Here is a 27,930-nt window from a genome sequence, read left to right on the forward strand (position 1 = left end):
TAACTCCTGATCAAAGACACCGTTTTTTGCCGTTTTTGTTTTGATTTTTACTTTCTTTTTTGTGCAACGTAACGTTCAACTGTCATACGTTTGTGATGCGACAAATTTGTTTCCAAAAAGTGGTCATCTGTGTCGACTTTTCGTGGAATTTGGTTGAAAATTCGAAAAAATCTTGAAAAACTTTTGTACAAAGTGCAAATTGAGTAGTGCATCGGTGCTCCTACAAAAATAGATATTGAAAATTACTGTGCGACTACTCTTAGATTATATATCCATCAAAAAAGTGGTCTTTGTTTTGATCCATCAGCAGAAGAAGGCTGCCCAATAATAATAACATCAGCAGGAACGGCGATAATCCGAAAGTTGTGACCGCGAGAAGGCGTATCGCGAAAGGCATACAGAAGCAGCAGCCAAACACGCAGAGGATGAAAAAGATGATGTGTCAAAGTGAAAGAGTTGTTCGCAAGATAGTGAAGCTTTCTTCTGTGATGGAGCAATAAAAACAAGATTCTTTTCCGTAGTTCCGGAGCTGGTGGCTGGTTCCCGGAACTGCGTTTTGTTGCTCGCAGTGTGTTATTTGCGAGTCTAACGGAAGTGTGGCATGATCCAGACAAAAGTGCGATTAAATGAAGATTAAATGAGATCCTCTGTAAGCTATATGTTATCGCAAGGACCAGGAGATCCGATAATGGCGCATCCCGACTACGAGCAGCATCACTACCATCACGGCTGTCTGCTGATACTGGTGCGTGGAATCGGTCCTCTGAAACCTCGCTCGCTGCAGCGGGTGTTCGAACGGATCCAGCGGATCAACAACGTTAAAATACCGGGTAAATAGGTTTCCGGAGGGGCGTGTTTCTGTGTATGAATGTTTGCATTTTTTCTTGTTGATCATAGACTAGTCTGTTGAATGGAATATCTGTAATAAGCTAAACACGCTGATTGATTTGTATCTAAGGGCCAATTTCTTCACCTCCGCTTAACACTTAAGCGGTGCTTACCCATACGCTTAAACCTGGTTTAAGAAGGCCTAAGCGGAGGTGAAGAAATCGACCCTAAGACAGATACGCTTTGTCTATAATTTCAGTTCTTAACCCAGTTAATTTACAGATCACGTGAACCTTTCATATCTTCTTGTTCATCGTGTATTCTTGATGTTAGAACTGTTATAGTTTTGAATTGAAGAAATAAGCGTTCATTTTTTTAATAGAGGGAACAAGCAATAATTGGGTTGTAATTATTTTTAACAGTTTTCCACTATCCTGTCGGTGAAACCTTATTTTTAAGGCAATTTTCTGCTTTATATGTGTACAATACGCTTTTGGTTACATTTGTATCCTTTTGTCTTACTTACTTGATACTTGATGGGCTACAGCTCTTCGATGAACCTCGAGTGGATTATCCTTCTCCGCTGGACTCGATCATGGGCCAATCGCTTCCAGTCGCCCTGAACATTGAGCGCCCTCAGGTTCTCTTCAACTGCAGAAAATCATCGTGTACGCGGCTTTCCACGAAGCCCTGCGGCATCTTCCGGGTTTTCTAATAAATATTGTCTTTGCTTGACGTTCTTTCGGCATACGAACAACGTGTCCAGCCCACCGTAGTCTGCCGTGTTGTATAAGCCTAATAATATCCAGCCCTTTATACACCTGGTACAATTCGTGATTCATGCGACGCCGCCAGATATCATTCTCCTGGTTACCGCCGAGTATGCAGCACCTTACGCTCAGCCAATCTGAAAGCTCGCCGATCAGCCTCCTTTATCGTCCATGTTTCATGGCCGTATACAGCCACTGGAAGAATCAGAGTAATATGCAGCGCGGATTTTGTCTTCGTTTGCAGACTACGGATTTTAAGCATGTAATGAAGTCCGTAATAAGCCCTATTTGCAGCTGCAATACGCCTTTTCACCTCGTGGGTAACATCATTATCGCTCGTCACTAATGTTTCAAGATACACAAATTCTCCTACCACTTCACATTTTTCACCATCCAGCACCACTTCACTACCACTAATGAACCCACGTTGATTGCCAGCGACCATGTACTTCGTTTTGCTGGTATTAATCGTGAGTCCAATCCTCGCTGTCGCCTCTTACAAGGCACGAAAGGCTCTTCCACGGCACGGCGATCAATCCCGATAATATCGATATAGTCGGCAAATCCCAGGAGCATATGCGATCTTGTGATAATGGTACCGCTTCTTTGCACAACAGGTCTCCTAATCGCTCCCTCGAGCGCTATATTGAACAGTCAAATTCGAGAGCTTCAATGCTTCAATCCATCTAAGGTAACAAATGAAGTCGATATTTCATCCGCAATCCTTACACTTGATTTCGATCCGTCCAACGTTATACGAATCAGCCGTATTAGTTTCGGCGGAAAACCATGTTCTAGCATAATTTGCCATCATTCATTCCGTTTCACTGAATCGTACGCCGCCTTGAAATCAATAAACAGATGATGTGACTGCAAGTTGTACTCCCGGAATTTATCAAGGATTTGTCTCAGGGTAAACATTTGATCCGTCGTTGATCGGCCCTCACGAAAACCTGCTTGATATTCGCAGACGAAGGACTCTTCAAGCGGTCTCAACCTCTTGAACAGAATACGGGGCATAATTTTGTACGCCGAATTAAGGAGAGTTATTCCTCGGCAATTGGCGCACTCCAGTCTGTGCCCTTTCTTAAAGAGAGGGCAAATGAGGCCGTCCAACCAGCTAGCAGGCAATTCCTCGTCTTCTCATATTTTCGATATAATATGGTGCAGAACTTCATAAAGCTGCTCACTACTATGTTTGGAAAGTTCAGCCGGGAGCTGGTCCTTCCCGCAGCCCTATTTTTTCTTGTCTTTATTAACGAGACTTTCAGCCCGTGGCTGGCTCGTCTCGGAAAATATTATTTTTACATTAGTTATTATTCATATGTTTTTTCTTACTTCTAGTGAGAACTGGTGAATTTACTATTACTATAGGATCATTTATTTCGAACTCGCTATCATTCTCGGTTTCTTCCGTACCGCCGGTCTGGCAACGCTGCTTCCGAGTTCGCCGTTTTGGAGTATTCTCTTTTCGATCCGCTGACAGCCGTCGCTTGTTTGCCGTTTGTGTTTCGGCAGACTCACTCTCTGATTGATCTGCATTGCTATTGTTGGAGATGATATTAGGTACGTCGTCCTCACGTTGTTGATTGGTTTGTTCTGATTTATTTCGTTTCGTTTGCTTTGGATGATTTATTGGATCGACGTTTTCGGGAGTATCCAACCGTGGAAAGTCCGTGTTGTTAAGTAGGCTGATGTTGTTGGAATCCAACGCAGCTTCCGTGGTATTGGTTTGGTTTACCTTGTTGTGTTTTGGTTGCTTTTGGTATGTGATCAAAGTGACGTCGCCATCAATGGTCACGTACGAGGGAATAGGTTGAGTGAGTTGCATTCTCACTACGCGAACGCCATTGTAAAGGCCAGGGAAATAATGCTTCCACACTTCCCTGGTAATGGAGAGAATAGTACCGTATTTCCGCAAGTGCTCAACCAGCACCGAGTGAGGTGTTTTTGGTGGTAAATCATGGACACGTATATTGATCGCACCATCATCTACGTATACTGGTATTTTATAAACACTGTCGCCAGATTGAAGAAGATGGAGCAGGTGATGAGTGGTTTGATATCTTCTGGCAGTATCCATATCCACCATCTCCACATAGACACAGTTTCGTAAATTATGAAATTGGACATTTATCATGTCCTTTTTGTCCAATTTCAGTTCTTCGCACATGAATTTGTGCACCACCGATGCATCAGGACGTTTAGGCAAAACACTAAAATCAATAACCAAAGTGTTCTCTCTTTTTGCACCCATTTTTTCACGGATAGAGAAAACGCGACCGAATCGTGTAAGGCGAGGCTGTCAACTGCGCAGCCCTATTGTTTTTCAGCTCTTTAATAGCTTTTTTAACCTCATCTAGTGTAGGCGACTCCACAGCTTGTCCATCGTCACTAATGTTTGTTCTGTTCACCGATGCACCGTCACTTTCACTATTCAACAAAGTCTCGGAGTGTTGCTTCCACCTGGCAGCCACTTCGGTTTAATATGTCCGCAAATTCCCTTCTTGGTCGTTGCACACGACGGGAGATGGCGCTGTCTTTCTCCGGACGCCATTGACAGACTCATAGAACCTCCGCATGTCGTTCTGTTCCATTTCCGACGTAAACTACGTCTAAGGAAGACTCGGATACAGGGTGTAAAATGAAAATTTCAAAATTGGGACCGTCATGAAATCATGTAAGATTTGTAACGATAATAAGTCCTTTATCTTTCAATGGATTTTTAAGATTTATATGTCAATCGATTCCCAAACTCTTCACCAATTTACCAGTAGTATTGAAACTTTTGATTATTAACGCTAAACTGTTGAAAATTTTAGTTCTTTCATACATTATGCATCCCCTATACAGCACGTTCCAATCCTTGGTAATTGCCTATTTTTAGGGTATTATCAATTGTTGAACTGGGGTGCATGAATGGGGTGGCCCAGTTGCTAGACAGTGGGGTCCCTACTCCCTCACAGAGTGAGAGATGCTGCTAAAGTTGGGTAGTAGTGGCGCTGGGATGGTTCCTTCTTTTCTTACCCCTTTACAACCCCAAAATTTTTTTCCTGCGTCTCGCTAATCACTTGTTCTTCATATTCTTTCTTCTTCCTGCGGTGGGTTCGTTTTTCGACTGCTCTTGCTTCCTTGTACCGATCTCTATTCGATCGGGTACCACACATCAACATCCGGTTTCTGGCAACGTTCTTCTCGTCTGTCACTCTCTGACACTCCACATCAAACCAACCCGTCCTGGATCGTCTCTGTGCAGTGCCTACCACTTCTCGTGCTGTTGTGCTCACCGCTCCATGGATTGACTCCCATAAATCGTTGATGTTGTCGCTAACGTTGATTGCACTTATCCGTTCGTCGACATCGCTGGATATTGTAACGCATCGTTTGCTGTGATCTGTGTGATCTTTCGTTCGATATAGTTGACAACCGCGATACAATTTTACTGACAACGAGGTAGTGATCAGAGTCAATGTTCGGATCTCTGAATGTCTGCACATCGATAACATCCGAGAAATGGCGCCCATCTACCAGAACATCATCTATCTGGTTGCAAGTTTGTGCTACTCGTCCTCCCTACCGATTATGGGACAAAAAAAGTCCTCTCTACCGACCTGAGCGTTAGCGTCTCCGATAACAGTTTTCACGTCATCCTTTGGGCACTTATCAAGACATTCATAAAACGTGTACTTCACGTTGTCGGATTTATCGTTTGTCGGTACGTAAACGTTGATTAGGCTGTAATTGAATGATTTGGCCCGTATCCTCAATATACAGTTTCGTTCGCTAATGGGTTTAAACTGCAACACTCGCTTCATCTGCTTGCCCATCACTACGAAACCAACTCCATGGTGCGCTTTTCCGCCGCCGCTGTGATAGATGTTATATTTGAATGCAATGTTGGTCGTGGCCATGGGGTCCACGGCTCGGAATTCACGTTCTCCGGATCTGGGCCATCGGACTTCTTGAATAGCGGCCACATTCACTCCAACCTTCTGCAGTTCACGAGCCAAAAGGCTCTCGTCCAAGTTAATTTAGGGTCCTAACATTCCAGGTACCGAGTTTCCAATCATTGCCCTTATTTCGTTGCTGGGTCGGTTGCCAAAAATAACGTTCTCTTTTTCTTCTATTTCCATTTTCGTGGTATTTGAGAGGCTTCAGTAAACTACCTTACCGGGGTCGCGCCACCTACATCGCGCTGGTGGGGCTGCTTCATTAGGTATTGCTGACGCGATACAGCATTTCTTTAATTAGCCGCTGTTTGAGTCCAGAGACGCTGTTTGAGTCCAGAGAGGGTCAAGAGGGAGGACAAAAGGTCGAAGGGACAAAAGGTCGAAAGAACAGCAGAAGCCAGAACAGCCAAAAGTCAAATTTAATGTTTTGCGTCATGACAAATGTTTTGAAATGATTCCCTCCTTGGTATGCTTACTCGTTCTCTGCGCCCAGAGAACCAGCGTGAGCGTTGCCAGCTTTCTCCGTTTCTTCTCTTTCGCATGCGAAGCAAACACGTTTAGTGCAAGTTCTGCTATGCTGCTCAGGAGTCCAACCCGTTCGACGCGCTGCGAGAACAATCAACGACGCGACTTACTTTTGGTTAGACTCGATCGGAGTGTCGGGCTGTGCTTTGCCGAAAGACGCGATACGATATCATACTGCGATGATTGGGAACAGTTTGTTTTCCTTTTTTCTGCTGATGAATATGCATCAAGAACCATATTAAATTAATGTACTCAGTTGGAGGGATTGCATCTATCGCGAGCAGTGGATTGTCCAATTTGCTGTCATTTCCCATGAAGTCTTAATTTCTGTAATGTGCTCTGGCACGAGCAAACGAAGACACGGGGAATTTTGGACCACGAAATGGCAGAAACGATTTAAACCGAATAAAAATATCTCCAAGCTATAATGGTATTTGTTCTAAAACAGTACAAAGGACTATATAGCAATTAGTTGGAATAAGGAGCCTGGAGTAGTGGGAGTCACTATGGAGCAGAACTGGATGCAGCTGAAGGTCGGAGAAATGAAGAGCCTCATTATCGCTCAACCGAGTGGACAGAGTGGATAACAACCAGTTTGATTACGTGCGATAACCAGCATGCTTATTACCTCAGTTCCGATGGTCCCAGGTGCAAATTTCAATGCGTTTTTTCCGGACAATAACATCCTTGGGAAGCACAATAGAGAAAGTGTTGTTCTCCAACATTGAATAATAATCCGCGATTTTCACAACATTCATTGGAACCACTGTCAAAAATACTAATCTAAAAGAACTAAAAACTAACTAGACCCGGTACCCCGGAAATCCAGAATTTCAATGTGATCAATTTGTCAGGTGGATATGAACGATAGTTAAAATATTATTATAAAATAATGTCTTTGGATCCCAAAATTGCTTACTCATACACGCATACAACATTAACATTTTTGATTTATCCAATATTTTCCAGAATACTCCCAAATCGCTATTTTTAAAAGAGTGTAATTATACCGTTTTGGCTCAAATCCCGAACATGACTTATATTCCGAACACTGGCGTTTTGGCACCCTAAAACTAAAAATTTCATCGGTTTTCAGTTCTGAGGATCAAGATTACAAATCAATTCAAGATCCTATGGAGAGAATTACAGGAATAAAGCTGAAAAGGCTATTTAAAAGCGAGTGTTCGGAATATTTGTATTTGTGTTTGAATTTAAAATGGTCTATCTGACAAACAGTCTTAATAGAAATAAAAACTTACTACTAGTTTAACAAACGTTTAACCCGATTTACGAAACGTGTAGTTGGCTCGTTGAACTCGAAAAAATCTTCGACAGCCGTGAATGCGCAAATACATGTCGAGATCTGTTCATCTGTATCCAAACACCGTTCAGAGGTAGCGTGGTTGTAGTAAAGTAGTATTCCGCAGTGATCTATTCGGTACACGGAAGTTCATCATGGATAGAAGGTCGGGGGCATCAGTTTCAGCAGCTAATAGTTTAGCAATAAACAAAGATTTCTGTATTTTGTCTAAACGTGTCTAAACCTAGCAAGCGACATCTTTCAGGATAGGACGGAAAGGAAAGAACCTCTCCACGGCTAAGATTTTAGAGCTGAACATATGAATCTCCTTTGTACTCGCTCGAGTCTTAAGCACCACGTGATCTGATGGGGGTGCCAAGCAAGAGACACATTTTCTAAAGTTGGACGGCCAAGTGCACAGTACAATGATTTCCAGCAGTATGGATCCGAGAAATCCTTCGCAACCTTAGAAATGAAGCCTAGCTGCCTTGTTGCCTTTCAAATTATCGCCGAACGGTGCAAATCAAAAAAATCATTCTAGAGTCCAGCATGATCCCAAGGTCAGTCACACTTGATACCCTGTCAAGAATTTTGCCATCGATATGATAGTCGAACAATAATGGAGATACGGTTCAGAGAAACGTTTTCACTTGACATATTTCCATGCTGACAGCTAGTTTATTGCTACGGCACCAGTCGGCAAATATAGTTAACGATACTTGTAGAGCCAGGCAATCATCCAACGTTTGTACAACAATGTAAAGCTTCATATTATCAGCGTACACAAGTTTGAAGCATTCACCAAGACCCAAAGCAGCATGATTGAAGAAAAGAACGAACAGTAGCTGTCCAAGATTGCTACCTTGCGGTACACCTGATCTGTTTGTGAAAGGCGCTGACACATAACCATCGATCTTCACCCGAAGCTGCCGATCCATAAGATAGGATACCAGTTGCGTAGATATTCCGAGGCGGGATAACTTGTGTAGCAGAATTTCGTGATAAGACAATTATTTTGAGCTTTTTAGTGGAATGTCTTCACTTGTCATAAGACGAGTTTATACAATCCCATTGAATTCCACCACTTAATTGTATCTTGACATTAAGTAATTAAGTGGTGGAATTGAATGGGATTGCATAAACTCGTATTATGACAAGAGAATTTCGTGGTCGATTTTGTCAAAAGCTGCTTTCAAATCGGTGTAGACAGTATCGATTTGCGCTTTGTCCTCCATACTCGAGATACACTTTGATGTAAAACTCAACAAATTCGTGGTAACCGATCGCCCGGGCAGAAATCCGTGTTGATTGGTGGATATATACACGTAAAAAAATTTAATGTTATTTATTATTAAGATTTCTAATACTTTTTTGCCAAAGCAGGCGCTTAATGATATGTATAAGAAAAAACTTATACATCGCATTAGTCACATATATTCCGAAACTTATACTTTTCATTAACTTATGAATGTTATTAGCTTTTTGATATGCGATCATTCATTAGGTATAAGTATTTTCAAATGTTTTTTTGCCATAACAAATAAGGTTATTTTTTTACGTGTAGTTTTTGGTAGCATACTGAATTGCTTCGCACATTATAATCTCAAATAACTTTGAAGCGGCCGAAGCGGCTAAAGCGTCAATGCACCGGCATATTACAACTGCAGGAAAACCGTTTGGACCAGCTACGAATGAACGTTTCATTTTTTTTGCTGCCAATTAAACCATTTCTGGATTGATGGCAAATAATCCAAGCTCGGCCATATTAACAGGAACATCCCGGATAGCTTCATCGATTTCCAACTTTACTTACTTTATTTCCAAATCTTACTCGATGCGAATATGGATGCGAAATGCTCGGCAAACAGTTTGCAGGACTCATCGGTAGACGCAGCAGATGATTAACTCAGATATACGCTCGATGGGAAGGCGCTTTTCCGTTTTGAATTGACAAGGCTCCAGAATCCTCGTGGGTGTCGTCTAAGATTTGTTTGCACGCGCAATACATATGATTTGTAGAGTGTGCTATTCAAAAAACGATACGCATTACTAGCTTGCTTAAAACTTAGCTTGTTGGCAGACGTTCTTTCACGTCGTAGCTGTCTCTGGCAAGCATTTCGGACTCTTCTCTTAATTCTTTCAAATTTCTAGTACTCCAGGCAGGAGAAATTGGTGGCCGGACTCTTGGAACATACGAAGAGAGCCAATCGTTCAAAACAGAGCAAAAACCCTCCGCCATGTCGTCGACGTCATTCATTGCGGAAATCGAATGCCAGTCAACGGTCATCAAATAATCAAGAATACTCGCAAAATCAGTTTTTCGATAGTCCAGTGGGCGCTCATTTTGTCTGTTCACCGGTACGTCACATTTTGCTAGCGCTGGCAGAGAGATCTCAAGAGAAGGGTGATGAGAATGCACAGGTAGTAGCGGCGCCACACAACAGCTTACATTAGCCACACAATTCGACAAACAGAATACCAGATCAAGAACGCGATCAAGCGAGTTGGATACAGTATTTCTTTGACCAAGACACAAGTAGTCCATACCACAGCGAAACAGACGTCTCACTCAACATATGTTCCATCGTACACCTTTTTAACGGTTTATTTAACTTTTTGTAGGTGGTCAATCGGCCACCGATGGCGCTTTCATCGATTTTGTTTGTGTTTGACGTTTGCACACTACCGCCATCTGGTTGCCGCTTGGCCACACACCGGGATTTTAGCATTGGGCGACAATGTTTTCGTGACGATGATTTTGATTGCATTTTGTTCTAAGTGAGACGTCTGTTTCTCTGAGTCCATACCATCCAAGAGACTACTACTGTATGGGGGAAGTTACGATCTATCACAATGCACAATGCCGTCAGTTTCACGCCACCATGTGCGTGGCTGGTTATAATCCCCACATATTAGAACAGCATCATCAGACGAACATTTCTCGCACAGCTCATTCACGGATGAAACATGGTCATTAATTACATCTACATCACGACTTTTGGCCGGTGGAATGTAGATTGCGCACATAATAACTTTCCTACCTTTGATCGTAAACGAAACACAAATTTGTTCTAGCTCTTGTCCACAATTGGTGTGTACAATGCGGCTGGCATACCGCTGCGCAAGCGGAAAACATTGAAGCGTGAACCAAACAGCTGTTGTGCAGTAATACAATCGTCCAATCCAGTCTCGGTCATGATGATCGCGTCAAAATTACAGTCGGATGCCGCCAGCAGCAGGTTGTCTATTTTCGTCCTCAATCCACGTACATTTTGGTAATAAATCCAGATGGCATCATTTACGTGATCGCATATGGGCTGCAACGAACAATCAATGGGCGTAGGAAGAGTTTGAAATTCATTTGGATACTCGCCTTTGGCGGGAACCCAATAGGGGCTCCCACCATCCGAAATACATAGCATTGGGTTTAGATCGTCGTTGCAGGGCTGTCCAGAGAGGTCGAAGGCAGATTCTCTCTGAGTCATGTTCGGAATTTGAGTCAAAACGGTACCCAAAACCGCGATTTTTGCGACAACATTTAAAGAAACTGCGTTTTTTGCGACTGGAAGAGCAAATCCGCAAAATTCGCGAAAAACGCGACTGTTATACAGCCCTGTATTTGGTTTTAACAAGTTGTGCTCCCATTAAACTTCAAAGGTGAATCAAAACAAATAATGTTACTTGGGATCCATGTTTTCTTTCACTTGAGTAAAATGCCGAAACTAGTTTTACATGGAGAAATACCAAAAATTGTAATAAAACCTGCAATCTTTCTGAAAACTTGACATAATATTATTTATCTGTATACATTGTTATGGAACTGTTAAATAGACCATAATTATATTCAATTTTTGTGCAAAAGTGTATGAAAATCCGGAATGTGACTTATGTGATATCAAGATAGGGGAAATGACGGCTTTGGCATGTTTTTTTTTCTATTATTGTCAGGGGGTTGTTGACCAAATTTTATTATTTTTGGCCACAATATTATTTGATATGTAAAGAATGTTTAGGCCAAATTTGAGCATAATAAGTTATAAAAAACCACCTGACAATAATAGAACAAAACCTACCAAAGCCGTCATTCCCTGAAGTGTTTTTTTGTTTAAAATTCCTGGAGAAATTTCAAAACAAATTTCAGGAGGAATTTCTTAATGGATTATTTAAGGAATTCCTGAAGAATAGCATGAAGCGAATTTCAAAAAAGAAATTTGCTAAACGAATGCTCGAAATTCCCGAAGTAATTCTGAATGGATTTTTGAAAAAAATATCTAAAGGAATTTGTAAAGGATTTTTGCTAAAGGATTTTTTGAAATAATTCCGAAGGAATTCCGAATGGAGACACAACGAAAGCGGTTTCTTTGGAAATTTTTTGTTATGTTCAAGCAAACTATATGTTGGTCACACTTTGAAGTTACCATTCAAGCGGTGTTTCAGTTGCTCAGTCTTTTTCCATGGGAAATTTTCAAAAAACCAATATTTGTTCAGACTAGGTATATGTTGTTTTCATGATGTTATCAGTTTTAATTATTGAACCTTCGAATAGCAAACAACAATTTATCTAAAAATCACTCTTTTTATTTCAGATTCATCCGGCTTAACAAGAGATATTTGGGTGCGCTACATACGTGATCACCCGGTAGAAAACAACGATTGGGGCGACTTTCAGACCCATCGGAGATTGCTCGGGCTAATAACGGTAGGGAAGTTTGATAACCAAAACGAGTTGAATGAGTTGTGCAGAGTTCACGAATCTCTCAAGGTCAAATACACAAATACACTTTTCGATTCGCGATGTTTGCTATTTGGACCAAGCACCGAGGAGTTGCACAAGATTGCCAACGGATTGGAAGAAAAGAAGGATCCCACAATCGAGAACTGCTTTCAAACCCCGTCCAACTTCAAAAGTCGAGCTTTCTCCTATCCGGAGAATGACCCATGCTCGAATCTTGAGACCAAGATTTCAGAATTCATTACCTCTCTCTATTACATTCTGGAGTTGAAACGTTTGGAGAAGACACGAGAAAAGATTGACAAAGTGCCCCTACTGTTGGCGCCATTCGAAAAGAAAGATTTCGTAGGACTGGATTTGGAGAGTCGAAACAACAAGAAGCGCTGCATAGGCAGAATGACAAAGCATCTGGGGGATTTGACGTTACAGACTGGCCTAGTGGTCGAATCACTGAATCTGTTTCACTCGGCAAGTGAAACCCTTCGTGCCATAAGTGATTCCCTTTGGCTAGGAGCCGCCTTCGAAGGACTCTGCGCTGCTTCTGCTATCCTGCTATACCCTAACTTTCGCTACATGATGTCGATTCAACGGAACTCTAGTCTACAAGAAAACACTTCTTCTCCGCACAAATTCAATCTCGCCCGCAATCAATTACTGACGAATAGCTACAACGGAGATACCGCCAATGGCGCTAACCTCAAGCAAAAGAAATCTGACTTGGTTATCAATTTGAACTCGGAAACCTCCTCGATTCCGGATAAAACATCCGCCTCCTCGAACTCGTCTGCTTCGTCAATTAGTTCCACATTTTCGTCGGGATCGGGTGGCAGCACAGCGAGCGGTAGCTCCTCCTCATTGACTGATTCAGGAACGCTTGTTAACAAATCAGCAGCAGCTCAAAAATTTCCCCCCAACATACTGCAACCCGACGAAATCGCAGCTCGGTATCGCGAAGCCATTATAAATTACAGTAAATACCGGAATGCCGGAATTATTGAAACGGAGGCAGCCCTTAAAGCAGCTCGGATTTGCATCGAACAGGGCAAAAATCTAGACGTGGCTATGTTTCTACAAAACGTTCTGTACATCAATCTAAACATGAACGAACAACAACGCGTTCGGAGGTTCGAAGTGCTCACAGACCTGTACCAAAAAATTGGATACAACCGTAAGGCTGCTTTCTGTCAGAGGTTAGCCGCATGGCGTCATGTTGCCGTTAGCAATACAAACCCCGACTGGGGTCAGAGCTATCGACTAATGCTGGAGAGTTTCTCAGGCCACAAGCTGTCCCTCGAGCCACTTGAGGTCCTGGAGAATAACACGGGCTGGCCGGTGCTACAGATTGATCTGCTCCAGCAGATGGTCGGGACGGCGCGACGTCTCGGCCAGTCCGCTCTTGCTACGAGGCATATGACCTTTCTGCTGCAGACCATGTGGAAACATTTAAACCCTCACGAGCAGAGAGAGATGGCGCTTCAGCTGCAGAATTTGAGTTCCCAGTGCGAAGGAGCGCCGGTACCGTTGGTGCTGGAAAATGGTACGGTAATTCCTCCGGCAAACCTTACGGACCTGCCCTTGTGCAGTCAGATGCTGGTGAAGGACTTGCCGTCGCATTTAAGGCCACTAAAGGTGAGTTGTTTAGATGATTTTTGTGTTGCGTACTACTGACCTGATCGCGCAACATCCCAAACAAGAATATTATTAGATCGTTTTCTAAATTTGAGTTATTCCGCTCTGTGGTTAGATAAATCCACCATATTTTCCTTACTTTCAGATTGCCGTGACAAAGGTGGACAGCGGACCGTTCCTTTTTACTCCGATTCACTTTAGTTCGATAGATCGCCGTCAAGCGAAGGACGATAGTAAGATATCGTTCAATTGGATCCAACACGACGTTTGCGAAGTGAACGTGAAGCTAACAAATCCGCTCCCATTTGAACTGCAAGTAACGGACATCCGTTTGCTGACCGCGGGAGTGGTATTCGAAGCGTTTCCTCAGACAGTGATGCTTCAACCGAACGTACTAACCACGGTGGCCTTGCATGGTACTCCGATCGAAAAAGGAGAATTGGACATTCAAGGCTACAGCACCCACACGCTGGGTGTAAAATCAAACTGTCGCTTGAAGTGCATGCTTCATCGAAAGTTACGCAACTTGCCTTCACACTATCAAGTGAACGTAATTCCTGCGCTTCCAAAGTTAGAGCTTAAGACAAGTCTCCCGCCAACAGCCACTTTCAGCGGAATGCCCAATGCGGATTGTGTGACAACCTCTGCCAGCATTACGTTATATAATGGCGAACGAGGAGAATGCATCGTGACATTAACAAACACGAGCAACATTCTAATAGAATATATCGACGCTAATTTCCATTCCAATATGGATGCAAATCTTCAAAATCGAATCTTTCAGCTAGTGACAGATGACATCACTTCGAAGCTACCGATCAAACCAAACGAGAGCATCGACTTTGCGCTGGTCATCTATGGAGAAGCGGATTTCCTAGGCGCTGTAACCGGCGGTCAACAATTGTACTCACATTCATCCCACCAGGATGGTATGAATAGCGCTGGACCTCAAAGTTTGACAGTGTCACACAGTGGTGGGGTCATCGGTGGAACCATCAGTGGCAGTGGAAATCCTAGCATTCCGAGTAGGATCAGCTCACCAACAAATACTCACCGAAGGAACGAACCGTTGATGTCTAGCTTTAGGTCGTCCCACTCGGGACACTCGTCGCTGGCCACGCTGAGCGTGGGCATTGCAACCGGTCATATGCCAAGGCAGATGGAGGCACAGCTAAGGTTCAAATATTCAGGCGGAGAAGGCTTGCAGGAGGGGTTCTGTCGACAGTGTGCGATCTCTTTCAACGTAGAATTGCTACCGAGTGCGCAGATTACCAACTGGGACGTTCTTTCTGCGGAAATGTAAGTTGCTGTATGCTGTTGAAGTAATCATAGTCACTATAGAATTTTTATATTTTCAAATCAACAGACCGTCACAGTTCTACTTAGTGCTGGATGTGGTGAACCTAACGGCACAGGAAATGTCTCTCAACTACACTTCGAACAAAACAATACTCATAGAGGCTAAGGAAAGCTGTCGAGTTCCAGTTCCCGTAGATCGTTGCCCTCTGGATCGGATCCTGGCAGCCATGGAGCAACAATTGCAGTCACTCACTTCCGGTGAGGTACATCCGAGTATGGTCAGTGGTGTGGGCGTTACCAGTACAAGTGACACCGGAGAACTTACCGAGCGCATCTGTTCGGAACACATTGCTGAAAATGTGAACCTCAAGTGGTCTCTGCCGGGCTTGGACTGCAACGGTTTGGCTTCTTTGCGGGGAATATCGCTGTCTCCAACGATGCTCGATTTGGTAACTGTACCACCGCTACAATGGGGTAAGAAATCAAATCTCGAATGTTTCAGTTCAAGCAACGTATAAATACTCGACTCTCTTACTGTTCAATAAAAATGTTGTTTTTTTATCAACAGAGGTGAAAATCGACAACCAACAAGTGGCCCCCCAGTCGGAGGTAACCTGTGTCACCGGTCAATTCATAACGCTGAGTGTCAGCATTTGCAACCTGTCGGCTTCGGTGCTGCACCAAGTACAACTTTCCGTACAGTTCTACCAGGATTTCCAAAACGGGCACCACAACTATCGTCTGGAGACACGTGTCACGATGACGGGAGCTAATCAGTGAGTTGATTAAAAAACCAAACCAATTCAGAAATACCTACTGCTTTTCTCACATTTTTCGACCTTTTTGGTTCGGTACACAATTTTTGCCATAACTTTGGAACGCAATGTCGGTTTTCAATGAAATTCTTCAGGCTTTACCAACTTTTGAACACAAATTCATTAGGCTTTATCAATGCACACACACATGACGCTTTCAAAGCACTTCAGCCAATCAACATGAGTGCCAACCGGCACATTCGGATCTATGACAGAATGGTTCCTATTACGGGTATACTGGTCACGGCTTACGGCAGCTGGATAGTGGATTAGAAACGACGGCATTGGCCTGACAGCCTTGCTTTTCAGCTCGCTTAGACTTCACTTCTTGCGTAGACAATCCATGGATCAGAAACGCTTACGGATAACGGTTTGGAGGGTCAGGGTCCCCGAAACATTAAATATTCGACATACCACAAAGAAGCAGATGCAGAAACGGCGTTCGCCAGTAGTGGATTGGTGAGTTCACCACCACCAGTAGCAGCAGTACGACAGCAATAACAGCAGCAGGAGGAGTAACAACAACAGCTGGAGCAGCGATCAGAGCAGAGCGGGTTAAAAAAGCCCCTACGAATGCCAAAAATAGTGGCAGCATGGTTCTTAGGATCCGAAAAGCGCGCTAGTATTAGCAGTAAATGAATTCGATTCGATTTGCATTGGCTGGAACAGTGAAATAACGATCGGCACAGTTCCGTTACACCCTAAGAAGCAAGGAAAAGAGAAATGGGCTGAGATGGAGAGTACATCAGTCTTCATGCCTCCCAAAAGGGTAAAAATCTCTCTTGGAGACGGAAGGCTAGGCGGACTTTCAGCTATAGAAGGATCCTGCGGTTCATATCTCGATTATGTTGTACTGCCCGCACTCGCATAACAGTCCCATTTGACTTTTCGTCACTTTTGATCACTTGTGGTCACTTGGTCACTTGTGATTTTTTTGCAGTGAACTAGACGAGATCACGTCTGAAAGGAGGTTAATAGTGTGCCAAAGACACAGTGTAATCTGGGCAAGGTGCAAATTACGATTCAGATTATGAAGGCATACGGAGGCATCCAGACAGCGATAATTCGTCTTCCAGTAACTCAGGGGTAACGCATTTAAGGGGTGGGGCTGAGTCCTTGGCCCCTACAAAACCTTGTTTACCAAAGCCAACCAGTTTTACCGATTTCTTGCATATTTGATACAATCAGGGCCTCAAACATGTTTTGGCCCCGGTTTCCTAAATCCGGCCCTGGTAACCGCTGCTAATAAGGCATTGGAGGTAGACTAACTTAAAGTTGGATGGTCTAAATGCCGATTGAAATCTGCCCCGCTTGTGAATAAACAAGCGGAGACATACTTCAAATGTTTGGCCTTCATACACAGTCAGGGGGTAATGTATCGGGAAAGAGTCGAAAAAATGCGGAAATTTAAAAAACGATGTTATGTGCTCCCAACGGACAATAGAAGCAAGGGCGGCCGGAAAACACACCGCTCTCCGTCCCTAAGAGCAAGAGGTATGATTTCTCGTCAGGAGACAAGCAACCTGGCGGCTCCAAAAAGCAAAGGAAGGATCTGCTCAAACAGATTGCTGCCACATAGCCGGTACAAGCTGGTGACAGCAACCATCAACAGAGGAACCCCCTAGCAGGTGATTCAAAAGAAAGAAGGATCGCAGCATAACAGACGAGCGTTGAAAAATTACCAAAAGAAGGAGACCACGTCCCAATTTAATTTGCCCGGATGAGACTCCCAAAAGGCGAGTTCATTTAAACTTTCCCGATAAGGATTTATGGACCAGTCCAGCTACTAATAACGAAACGTGACAAGTCTACCCCATCTTCCATCCACGGCGAGAGCCCACCAGCACCTAATACACCCCAAGCGGGAGTGTGCCTTCATCATTGGTAGACTCTCTCCTCTCACCAAAGACCATATAAAATAGCTGGGATGGCATACACAAACCACAGTCACACTCAAGACTAAACATTAGATGACGAGGCACGTAAACCACAAACAATACTGAAGTTAAATACAATAAATCAATTACATGGATAGGTTGACGACAGAGAAACATTATATGTATTAGACTCGCATTTATTGGTATAACTCTAGGGATATACAAATAATTAGATGTTTACTCTTCGTTCGTACGTCTCGTGTTTGTGATCTTGTATGCGGTTTCTCTTCCCTAGCTCTCTTCCCAAGTAACCAAAAGTTCCTTTAAGAGTACGTTTTTCGCTTAATCAGCTTCACTGGGCTGCTTAAGCGAAAAACGTACTCTTAAAGGAACTTTTGGTTACTTTGGTTCCCACTTGTGTGCTCTGTGCTTACTTTACTTCTACAAGACGTCATATCCCGTAACACGGTAGATCACTTTGACGTAGTGTGTTGCGGTGTAAGATCTACCAAACAGAGCCCTAGCCTAATCCATTTTTCTAGCTAGGGCAATAAGTTGTGGTAATTAAGGATTTATCGTATTTAGTCCTCGCTACCAACAGCATAAATAAAACATTATTAATGTTACCTTGCAGACAGTTGAAAGACTCGAATTCCTCTTGTTTGAGGCTGAACTGTATGCAGTGGCAACAACTTTTCAAGCAATTAGTTAAAAAACCTCGGTACCCGGTCCTAGGCTGAACTGACTGCTGGAAAAATCGAGTTAGGGGTTTAAATACGTACTAACTCTTCTTGAACTGGTGAACAATGGTAGTGAGAGGAACACATGGAAGTTCTTATTACTGAACCAATTCTCTTGCATGAAATGGTCTTGTAGACAGAGCTAAATCCCGGGTTTTAAGAGTTTCAGTGGTGATATTCTAGAAGCAAGGCAGGGATGTGGCTAGGGCTTGTTCACAGTTCACATTTCAAAAATGTTCGAAAATTTCAACTCCCATATGTCTATTAGCATTATTTTGATAATATAGGAGTCCTGGCAAAATTTCAGGCAATTCGATGGCCATTTAGGGGTGGCGCGAAGTCAATTTACGTTTATATGGAAATTTGTATGGGAAAAACTTAAAATTTATTCAAATCCCCCTACAACTCTTAAATCGTGATGAATTCAAATAAACATCCCCAACCTCCATTTTTGGAATCTATTTGAGCTCAACCAGTGGGTAACTCATTAATTTTGATTTATATTTCCACTGCAATGTTGAGGCTAATAACACCATTTTAGCCATTTATCCCATATTCACACTGTCAATAGAACCGTTCAATCCACTCATAACTAATGTGTTATCCGTAGGTCTCCTTTATATAGATTCCAAAAAGGGAGATTGGGGATGTTTATTTGAATTCATCACGATTTGACAGTAGTAGGGAGACTTGAATAAGTTTTAAGAAAAATATATTAAGCTCTTTTAGTGGAATGTATTAAACCGTCTAAGACGAATTAAGTACTGTCCATTTAATTCCACTAGTTAATTTTCGTTATCTTTGCAGATACGTATTTCGACCACAACTGTGTGGTCGTCTTCAGTGTCTTGTACTTGACTCGACTTGCAGTTGTGGTCGAAATACGTATCTGCAAAGATAACGAAAATTAACTAGTGGAATTAAATGGACAGTACTTAATAAGTTTTAAGTTTTTCCCATACAAATTTCCATATAAACATAAATTGACTTCGCGCCACCCCTAAATGGCCACCGAATTGCCTGAAATTTTGCCAAGACTCCTATATTATCAAAACGATGCTAATAGACATATGGGAGTTGGAATTTTCGAACATTTTTGAAATTTGAACTGCCCTAATATGGATTTGTAGAGGAGGAACAGCTTTGGTGGAACTTCGGTACCAGTCTTTGAAACCAGTCGTCTATACGCTCAACTCCAGCAAGCGTATGTAACTCATCCGTTGGGAATAGGAAGTCCAAATCTAGTATCATCTTTAGTAGGCGATTTTGCTTGACTTGTAATTTATTGCGGTGAGTTTGAGCACAGTTGTACCAAGCAGGGAAGCCATACGCAATCGTAGGCCGGAAGATGGTTTTGTATAGTAATAACTTGATGCTGGGATTCAGGCGAGACCGTCTTTTCACGAGCGGGTATAGAGTTCTCGTTAGTTTGTCGCATTTTTTTATACATGACGCCACGTGACAACCAAAGTTTAGCTTTTTATCCAGAATCACACCAAGGTAGCCAACAGTTGAAGACCATGGAATTTCAACACCGTTGCAAGATACGTGTCTCTGCGGTAAGTATTTCGGGCTTCGACGACGTGTAAAGAAGATCGCCTGAAATTTGGCAGGATTGGCTTTAACTTTCCATCTCTCTTGGTGCTTCTGAATCGAGTCGTGTGCTTCTTGAAGTTTGTCGATCACAACATTTGGGTCGCGATGTGAAGCAATGAATCCAGTGTCGTCCGCAAACAGGTAATACTGTACCCCGTCAACTTTGACGATATCGGCGGAGAAAATGTTGTATAAGGTTGGGCTTAGCACAGAACCTTGGGGAACTCCAAAAGGTACTCCTACTGGGTCTGATGTATAACCGTTTACCGAGACTTTAAAAGTTTGGCCCGTCAAAAAACTACACACAATTTAAAGAATTAGCATAGGAAAATTTCCTTGTAGCATTTTGTGCAGTATCGCTTCGTGCCAGACCGAGTCATAAGCTTTCTCTAAGTCGAGCAGGATCAACCCAGAAGATTTTCCCGTTGGAAATTTCTTTTGACATCATTCACCAACCGTACGATTTGATGACTGGTGGAATGACCTTTTTTGAAACCCAACGGCTCGTTCGGGGTGATTCGGGTGGATTCCAAGTGCTTGTCAATTCGTGTTAAGATTACTCTTTCGAACATCTTGCTCAAAGTTGGTAAAAGGCTTATGGGTCTGTAGTACGAGGGACAAGATGCATCCTTGTTTGCTTTTGGTATGGGAACAACTATTGCGTTTTTCCAATTGGTAGGAAAGTAGCATAATTTTAGACAGGCAGAAATTTTTTTCGAGAGAAACACACAGCCTTTCTTAGGAAGATGCTTCAACAACCAGTTCCGGATGCCATCATGGCCGGGGGCTTTTTTTGCTTTAAGGTTGCGTACGATTTTCACTATTTCTTTAGGTCGAACCAACCAGTCGTTATCGTTGGCCGGTAATGACTGGTTGATATGATCGACGGATCGCTTGACTGCTTCAATGGTATCCCATTCACTAGCTGCTTGATTGTTGTGCGCTTGTGCAAAACTTTTGGCAAGCAATTTTGCTTTTTCCTTGGGACATGCATGCAAGGTGTTGCCATTTCGCAGTGGGGGGCTGTACTTACAGGTATTTTTCATTGCTTTGGTGATGCGCCAAATGTTGATATCGCCACGAGACATTGATCCTAACGATTCTTCAAATTTGTTGAAGCGGGCATCCGCGCAATCATTGCGGATACGGTTTGACAGTGATGCAACGATTTCTTTCAGTAGAGGATCCCTAGTCCGCATCCACTGTCGCCGGCGTCGGTTTCGTAGTTGGATCAGTAATTTAGTTTCTTCAGAGATGCCAGCTGTTTTGTAGGGGCGAACATTCGTTTGTGGTACCGCCGCTGACTCTGTCTCCAAGAGTGCATCTTTGAAATAAATGGGCTTATTCTACGAGTCGAGTGACGTGAGGTGAGTCGATTTTAGCAATTCTCACGTGAGGTGACCATGTTATTCAAATGGGGCTATACGACTCTTCTCACGTCATTCGAGCAATCTCACGTCACTCCACTCGTAGAATAAGCCCGAAACAAGAGAATGTCGGCAACCACCGGGTCATTGGGATTCAACTTGTTACTAGCTATTCTTTGAAAAAATTGCCAGTCGGCGCGAGCGTAACAACGAACAGTGTTTGTGTGTGCCGCAGCCACGTCTGTGAGGTTGATTTCAAAGGTAACGGGCAAATGGTCCGAAGAGAGTTCATTCAGGACGATTGGTTTACTCATGTCGATAATGTTGTTGGATAAGACGAGGTCCAGCGTGGATGGTTTCCCCCTTCCGGTTGGTTGAAAAGTTGGCGAATCCGGAAAGTTGATAACTCGAGCGAGCAGCTTCCTGATACAAAATATTTCCGGCCTTGTTATTTTTAGCGCAGTTCCAGTGGGAATGTCTAGCATTGAAATCACCGACTACGAAGAATGGACCTTCACGAGACACCATGGAGCGAATGTCCCGACGAAATTGAGACCAGTTTGAGCACCGCCGTGCACCAGCAAAATATGCGGCGATGATGCATATCTCACTTCCTCCATCCATTGAGATCAATATACCGGCAGCTTCGATCAGTTTCGTCGAAATATCAATTTGTTTGAATTGTAATCCCTTTCGTATGGCAAGTAGCACACCACCGCCTCTCCCGACATCATCATTAGCGGCCCGGTCGAGCCGAACACAGCAGAAATTTGAATTATGAAAAGATAAATTAGGTTGTAACCATGTTTCCGTGACCGTGACTACCGCTACGTCGATGTTGTATCGCAGGATAAAGTCGAAAAACTCCATATGCTTATTATGAATGGAACTTCCATTCCAGTTAGCTATACGAAGCGACAGTCGATTAGCCATTATAAACGTACTTCATAATAAGCTCAGAGAGAGCTAAAAATTGTTGCTCCTTGTTTCGGCAGCTTTGCAAACACCGGAACAAATCCTTTGCTAGGCAAAGGAATTCGGTGACGGTGAATAGGTTCGGATCTTGCACATCTGTTCTCTGGGAACAGCCGACGAAGCGCGGGAGATAAATGTGGATTTTTTGGAAAGACGCCGTCGGTTCTCTTCTTGCTGTTTTATGTAATTCGTGCGACTGGGGCAGCCGCGATAATTGGCAGTATGGTTACCACTGCAGTTGGCACATCGAATTTTGCTACTTGTTGCAACGGCGTCGTTTAAGTTGGCCTTAGCCGGAAGCTTACATTTGTCGGTAAAATGTTTCGCCACACTTGACACAAAGGGGAGAGACGTTACAGAGACGCATTCCATGCCCGAATTGTTGACAACGGTGGCATTGTACTGCGTCATCGGATTTCCTGACAAAGTATCTCCATTTAACCACCGTGTTGAACAATGCCTTAATTGCTTGCAATTCCGATAGCTTTACGGAGCCTTTCTCGAAGTAGAGCACATTTTCTTCAGCTCCAACATTTTTCCGTGAAAAAATTTTGATCTCCGCCGGGTTGATTCCTTTGCAATTAATTTCATCCTTCAGTTCAGCTATGTCGAATTGTGGCAGGCCCGAGAGGATGAAACGCGCTTGCTGCTTATGCGAAGGAGTGAATGTGAAAAACTCCGTATCACGTAGCACTTTGATTGCAGAATCGAAGATAGATTCATCTGCTGCAGTGAGTTGCGTCCCGGATTTCACCACTTTCACCTGATAGCCGGTTTGCGGAACACTACCTAGGTTCAGTAGCTCACGAATGTGTTTCGTGCCCTTGTTTACGATGGTAATAGGAGGAGGACGGCGAGATTTCTTCATCGAATTTGCTGCTGCTGGTGAGGCGTTGTTTACGTTACCTTCCGGATCAGCATTAGAAAGTGTGTCAAACAGATTTTGAGTGACCACTGTAGGTAGACACGATTGACTGGAGCAGGACGTATCCATTGCAGTAGAATTGGGAGCAGTCAACATGTTCCGTAGGGAATGACTTCGTTTCAGCCGCTTCGCATCGTCTCGATCGGTATCGCAGTTTGAGGTTAGCGGTTGAGTTTTACCGTAATCACGACGAATGATTATGTTGGACTGAACATCGGCCACATTTTCATGTGAGATAGGCTGAGAGCTATCGAGGTTGTCCACTGTTGTGGCAAGAACTAAGAAACTCACGAAAAAACGACCAAAAAACCGAAAAAAATATTGCTACGATTATAGCTGCTAGAGCCCAGTTGCCTTGACGATACTGCATTGCTTCTCAATAGCACTGGAGTAATTCGACATGCACTTAAACACTAAGGATACGGGTAACGCTACAATAGATCTAATAATTGGTCGCAGTGGCACACTCGAACAGGAAAAAAAAACAAGACGTCACGCTTTAGAGGAAGCTCATCTTCAAGGTGGTCTGCGCTCCTGGTTATTACGTTCGCAAAGCATAAGCATTAATATTAGTTACATTACATATGTGTGTAATCGATTACTGCATACCATCCTAAACTCAACACTCAACGGCTGCAGGTGTTAATTAACAGATGCCTGCGGTATATAATTCGGGCCTGGTGGCCTCACAACTGGATCTCAAACAACGAGCTCCATCGTCGTTGTCACCAGAGGCCGATAACAACAGAAATTCGGGATCGGAAGTGGGGCTGGGTCGGCCACACTCTACGTAGGGGCGGAAACGAAATCTGTAAGCAAGCATTAGACTGGAACCCAGCGGGACATCGCAGCAGAGGCAGACCCAGAGGCTCGTGGCGGCGAAGCCTCAATAAAGAAATAAAAGAAGTCGACCGAAATCTAACCTGGCAACAGGTTAAAGCGATAGCCGGGCATCGCTCAGGATGGAGATCTTTCAAGTCGGCCCTTTGCACCACCGGAGGTGTACAGGATCCATAAGTAAGTAAGTAAGTATACCATCCTAAATGTCAATCGTGTGCGCATTCCAAGTGTGGCGTAAGGGCTCAATGACAACTGGGCGAAAGAGACGTCACTAAAGTCAACGAAAATTTATGTCAACAAAAAAGCGATCATCTACTTCCGGTTCCGCTAACTTCATTCCGTACGGTAGAATTCCGAAGGGGTAACTCCAACTTCTGGAGGACGGATCGGTTGAAAAATCTATAAAGGGCACGCGTGTGAACTACTGGTACCGCATCCAAGACGCCGAAAAGAAAAGGCAAGGCACCAAAACGGTGAACCAATCGTGGACCAAACCAGACACCATAAATCAACCTATTTGAGCACCAGAACCCGCTACATGCTGACCGGCCTCCGAGCATTTACTACTAGCATTGACGTAAAAAGGCTCTTTTTTCGTATCTTGTAGCTTGACGTGATTGTGGTGCTTAGCCAGGAACAGGAACTGCGGCGAGGGTTTCTCGGCACGATCACGAGCACCGTTTCTTCCAAGGCGGAACGGAACTCGACGCGGTACGAGCCGACGGAGGCATAGATTTCATCCCTGTCAGTGGCTGAATCGCTTCGGCACGACCCACGCCGATTCGCCATCGGAGCCGGTGGGCGTCAAATCTCAATCTCCTCTCAATCCCCTCGAGACACGAGAACAGGTCATCAGCTCACTCCTAGGAAGGCAGGCAGAACGTGATCGGCGGGGGTCATGGATGCAGTGGACGTGAGTGATAGAACGTAAGAAAGTGAAGAAAGAAGAAGAAAGAAGACAGCATGCGCGATGTGTAGGAGAATAGGGAATAAGAAGTAAAATGATTGTATGGATGGAGAATAACAGAAAATGATTGTACACTATGTTATGTCTTGTAGCGTTTAATGTTGACTATCCGGACCGACTAATCCCCCTTTCGTTACGTGGAGGTCGTTTCACAACACTGGCGCCCAACAAAACGAATCTTTTAGTTTGTAGTTTGTAGTATTCTGAGTTTTTGGAAATTTGTGTTGAGTTTGTGGCACAATTTCTGTTTAGTAACACGTTAAGAATCTACAACTTATTTTATTAGTTGGCTAATTTTAGACCTTAAGGATCATGGATCTAGCAAGCCTGACAGAAGAGGAAATAGTAAAATGAGTTTAGTTTGACCGATGAAGCGGAATGGTCGCATTAGCGAATTACGTCTGATGATGCTGAAGAATAGTAAGCCAAAACGCGTAACGTGAAAAATGTTTTTTTGATTCCATCGTCACTGAAAAAAGCCAATCAATTTCAATTAATTACGAGGAAATAGGTTACGAATTGGCGTTGCGGCACGTAACTAATCTTGGTTTACTGCCTCGCAGGGCGAGAGCCTTCGCAGTTATGAGGCAAACACGTTGCCTCGGGACGTGATCATTAATTAGATACCAAGAGGCGACGCACTCCGTTGATGGTTAGAATCAATCTCATACATTGTATGCAATGCTCAGCATAAATACGATCGTCGCCCGAGTGGCATGATGCTGATCATAATGTTTATTTTATTTGATCGCAATGTGCGCTATTTCGGAAGGCTCGTATCCACCACAACGGGGATGTGATTCATCGTAGATTATCCTGTCGCAACCTCCGAAGCCTAGAGACTTGCAGTTCCATGTTTCAAGCGTCCAATCGTGATCCTTTATTCGTCGCCTATGTCGTTGCCGAAAACAAATTAAGGAGGAAGTAAAATTGGCGACTAACAACCGCGTGCTTCAAGTGAGTGTTTGTGTTGCCGCTCGGTGTTGTACTACCACAGGTATAATTTTGCGGCAGACGAAAAGAGACAAATAATACACTGCCGATGGTGGTTCTATCAGAAACCTTTTTCCATTGTTCAATTGTTTCTTGAGCCTTAATAAAGACAATATTGTAATAACAACAAGATAACTAATTTTATTTTCCATTCTTTCTAATCCTGCCAGCATCCTCATTCCGGCGTTGAACAAAGACGAGAAAGCATTCCACGAGTGCTCGGTGGTATTCTTCACCCCGGGACGCTTCAAGGCCGACATTCAATGTCGTTCGTTGAGCTCGACCGGTGAAACGGGATCATCGTCGCACGTTTGGCGATTCATTCCACCGGTGGAGATAACGGTGATAGATCAGTAACGGGATTGCACGGTAAACCAACGTCACAACAAATGAAAGCGCTTTAAAAGGATTTATATAGCTAGCTTGCTATATAAGCAAACATAAACCGTAGGTTCTAAACAAAATTTACTTTCGGTAATCAGTGGTTTAGTTAGGTTAATTAAAACTCAAATTATTGCAATCCTTTGGAGACATTTGGTTCAGCATCAGGGGAAGCAACATTTTTTATACTCCTAAGTAGATTGTTAACTATAAAATAGAGTACTGAAAATTTATCGAACAGCAGAGCAATATGACGATGAAATTAAGCTGCTTCTGTCTGGGACAAAAGCTTTGTGAAAATGTAACAGATTGTAACTAATGGAACAAAAGTAGACAACCTATAAAGCTATTCCTCCACTAAGTCTTAAAGATTTTCCTTGTTGAAAATTGTCACCTGTAAACTGAGTACATGTATTAATCAAATCTACGTAAAGCAAAGCGATTACTATCATTTTCTGCTCTTTCCTACAAATATTTCATTTTCACGCCAAATGTATCTTTATGGGACGCATTATAATGGATAATATTGTGTAAACGATTAAGGCGACAGCAAGAACAAACACGAAATGCCAACATACAGTATAAAACATGTAATAGGACGCTTGCAAAAGCACTTAGATTTTTTTTTGTTATAGTGGAAGAATGGATGTTATTTATTATTGAATAAACGAGTTGCGCAAGCAAAGCTATATAAACATTGTGTTGTATTATTTGTTTACGAAAGAAATTCCATAGAAACGAATACATCACGACAGTTATTGGCTTGAAGTATTCAAAGAGCATTTTTAATTATCTTCTAATATCGTTGTGGAGGAAATTATACTCACTCACTCTCTCATGAGCCCTGTGTACCCTTAGCTTTCCATCCTGGGCCTGATCGATTCTTCTTTGACCAGGTAAGATTCTTATCAACTTTCCCTATTTATTTGTTGAGAATTGACGCTACGAGGCTCTGGGTCGATTGTACGACATTTCGCGGTAAAACATTCCGCGGGTAACCATTTCGCGGTGTACCAGTTCGCGGTCTACCATTTCGCGTTCAGTATCATATCGCGGTATAACATTTCGCGGTTTATATTATTTGGCGGTATACCATTCCGCGGTTAGTACTATTCCGCGGTGAAACTTTTCGCGGTCAATACCAATTTGCAGGTTTAATTTTACTAATGTTACAAGTAGTTCAATAATGTGTTCTTTAGCTTTGTGAAGCCTCAAAATTCACCTAATTATTATGTTGAATCATTGAGTTTACACCAGACTCATATAAATTCAAATCCCAACAAAAAATATGTTTTTAAGCAAAACATATTTGCAAATAAGACTACCGCCACCGCACCGGGGGTGACAATGGGTCTGGGGGTGAGAATGGGTCATCGCTTTCACCGGCAGTCAGGAGGTCGAAGAGCAAAATCGTTTGAAAA

At 43.1% G+C, this 27,930-nt stretch overlaps 1 protein-coding gene across 1 annotated transcript; it reads left to right on the forward strand.

Moving 5' to 3' along the window:
• The first annotated feature begins 78 nt into the window (after positions 1–78).
• LOC134213834 (protein brunelleschi) lies at positions 79–27,204 on the forward strand. The gene is made up of 6 exons (XM_062693231.1): positions 79–830; positions 11,960–13,734; positions 13,880–15,033; positions 15,101–15,507; positions 15,602–15,809; positions 26,299–27,204. Exons 1-6 carry the CDS (start codon positions 638–640, stop codon positions 26,483–26,485), a joined length of 3,924 nt encoding a protein of 1,307 aa, XP_062549215.1. The 5' UTR covers positions 79–637; the 3' UTR covers positions 26,486–27,204.
• The last annotated feature ends 726 nt before the right edge of the window (positions 27,205–27,930 follow it).

The sequence above is a fragment of the Armigeres subalbatus genome, chromosome 2 (genome assembly GCF_024139115.2).
Source record: "Armigeres subalbatus isolate Guangzhou_Male chromosome 2, GZ_Asu_2, whole genome shotgun sequence".
NCBI classification, from domain to species: domain Eukaryota; kingdom Metazoa; phylum Arthropoda; class Insecta; order Diptera; family Culicidae; genus Armigeres; species Armigeres subalbatus.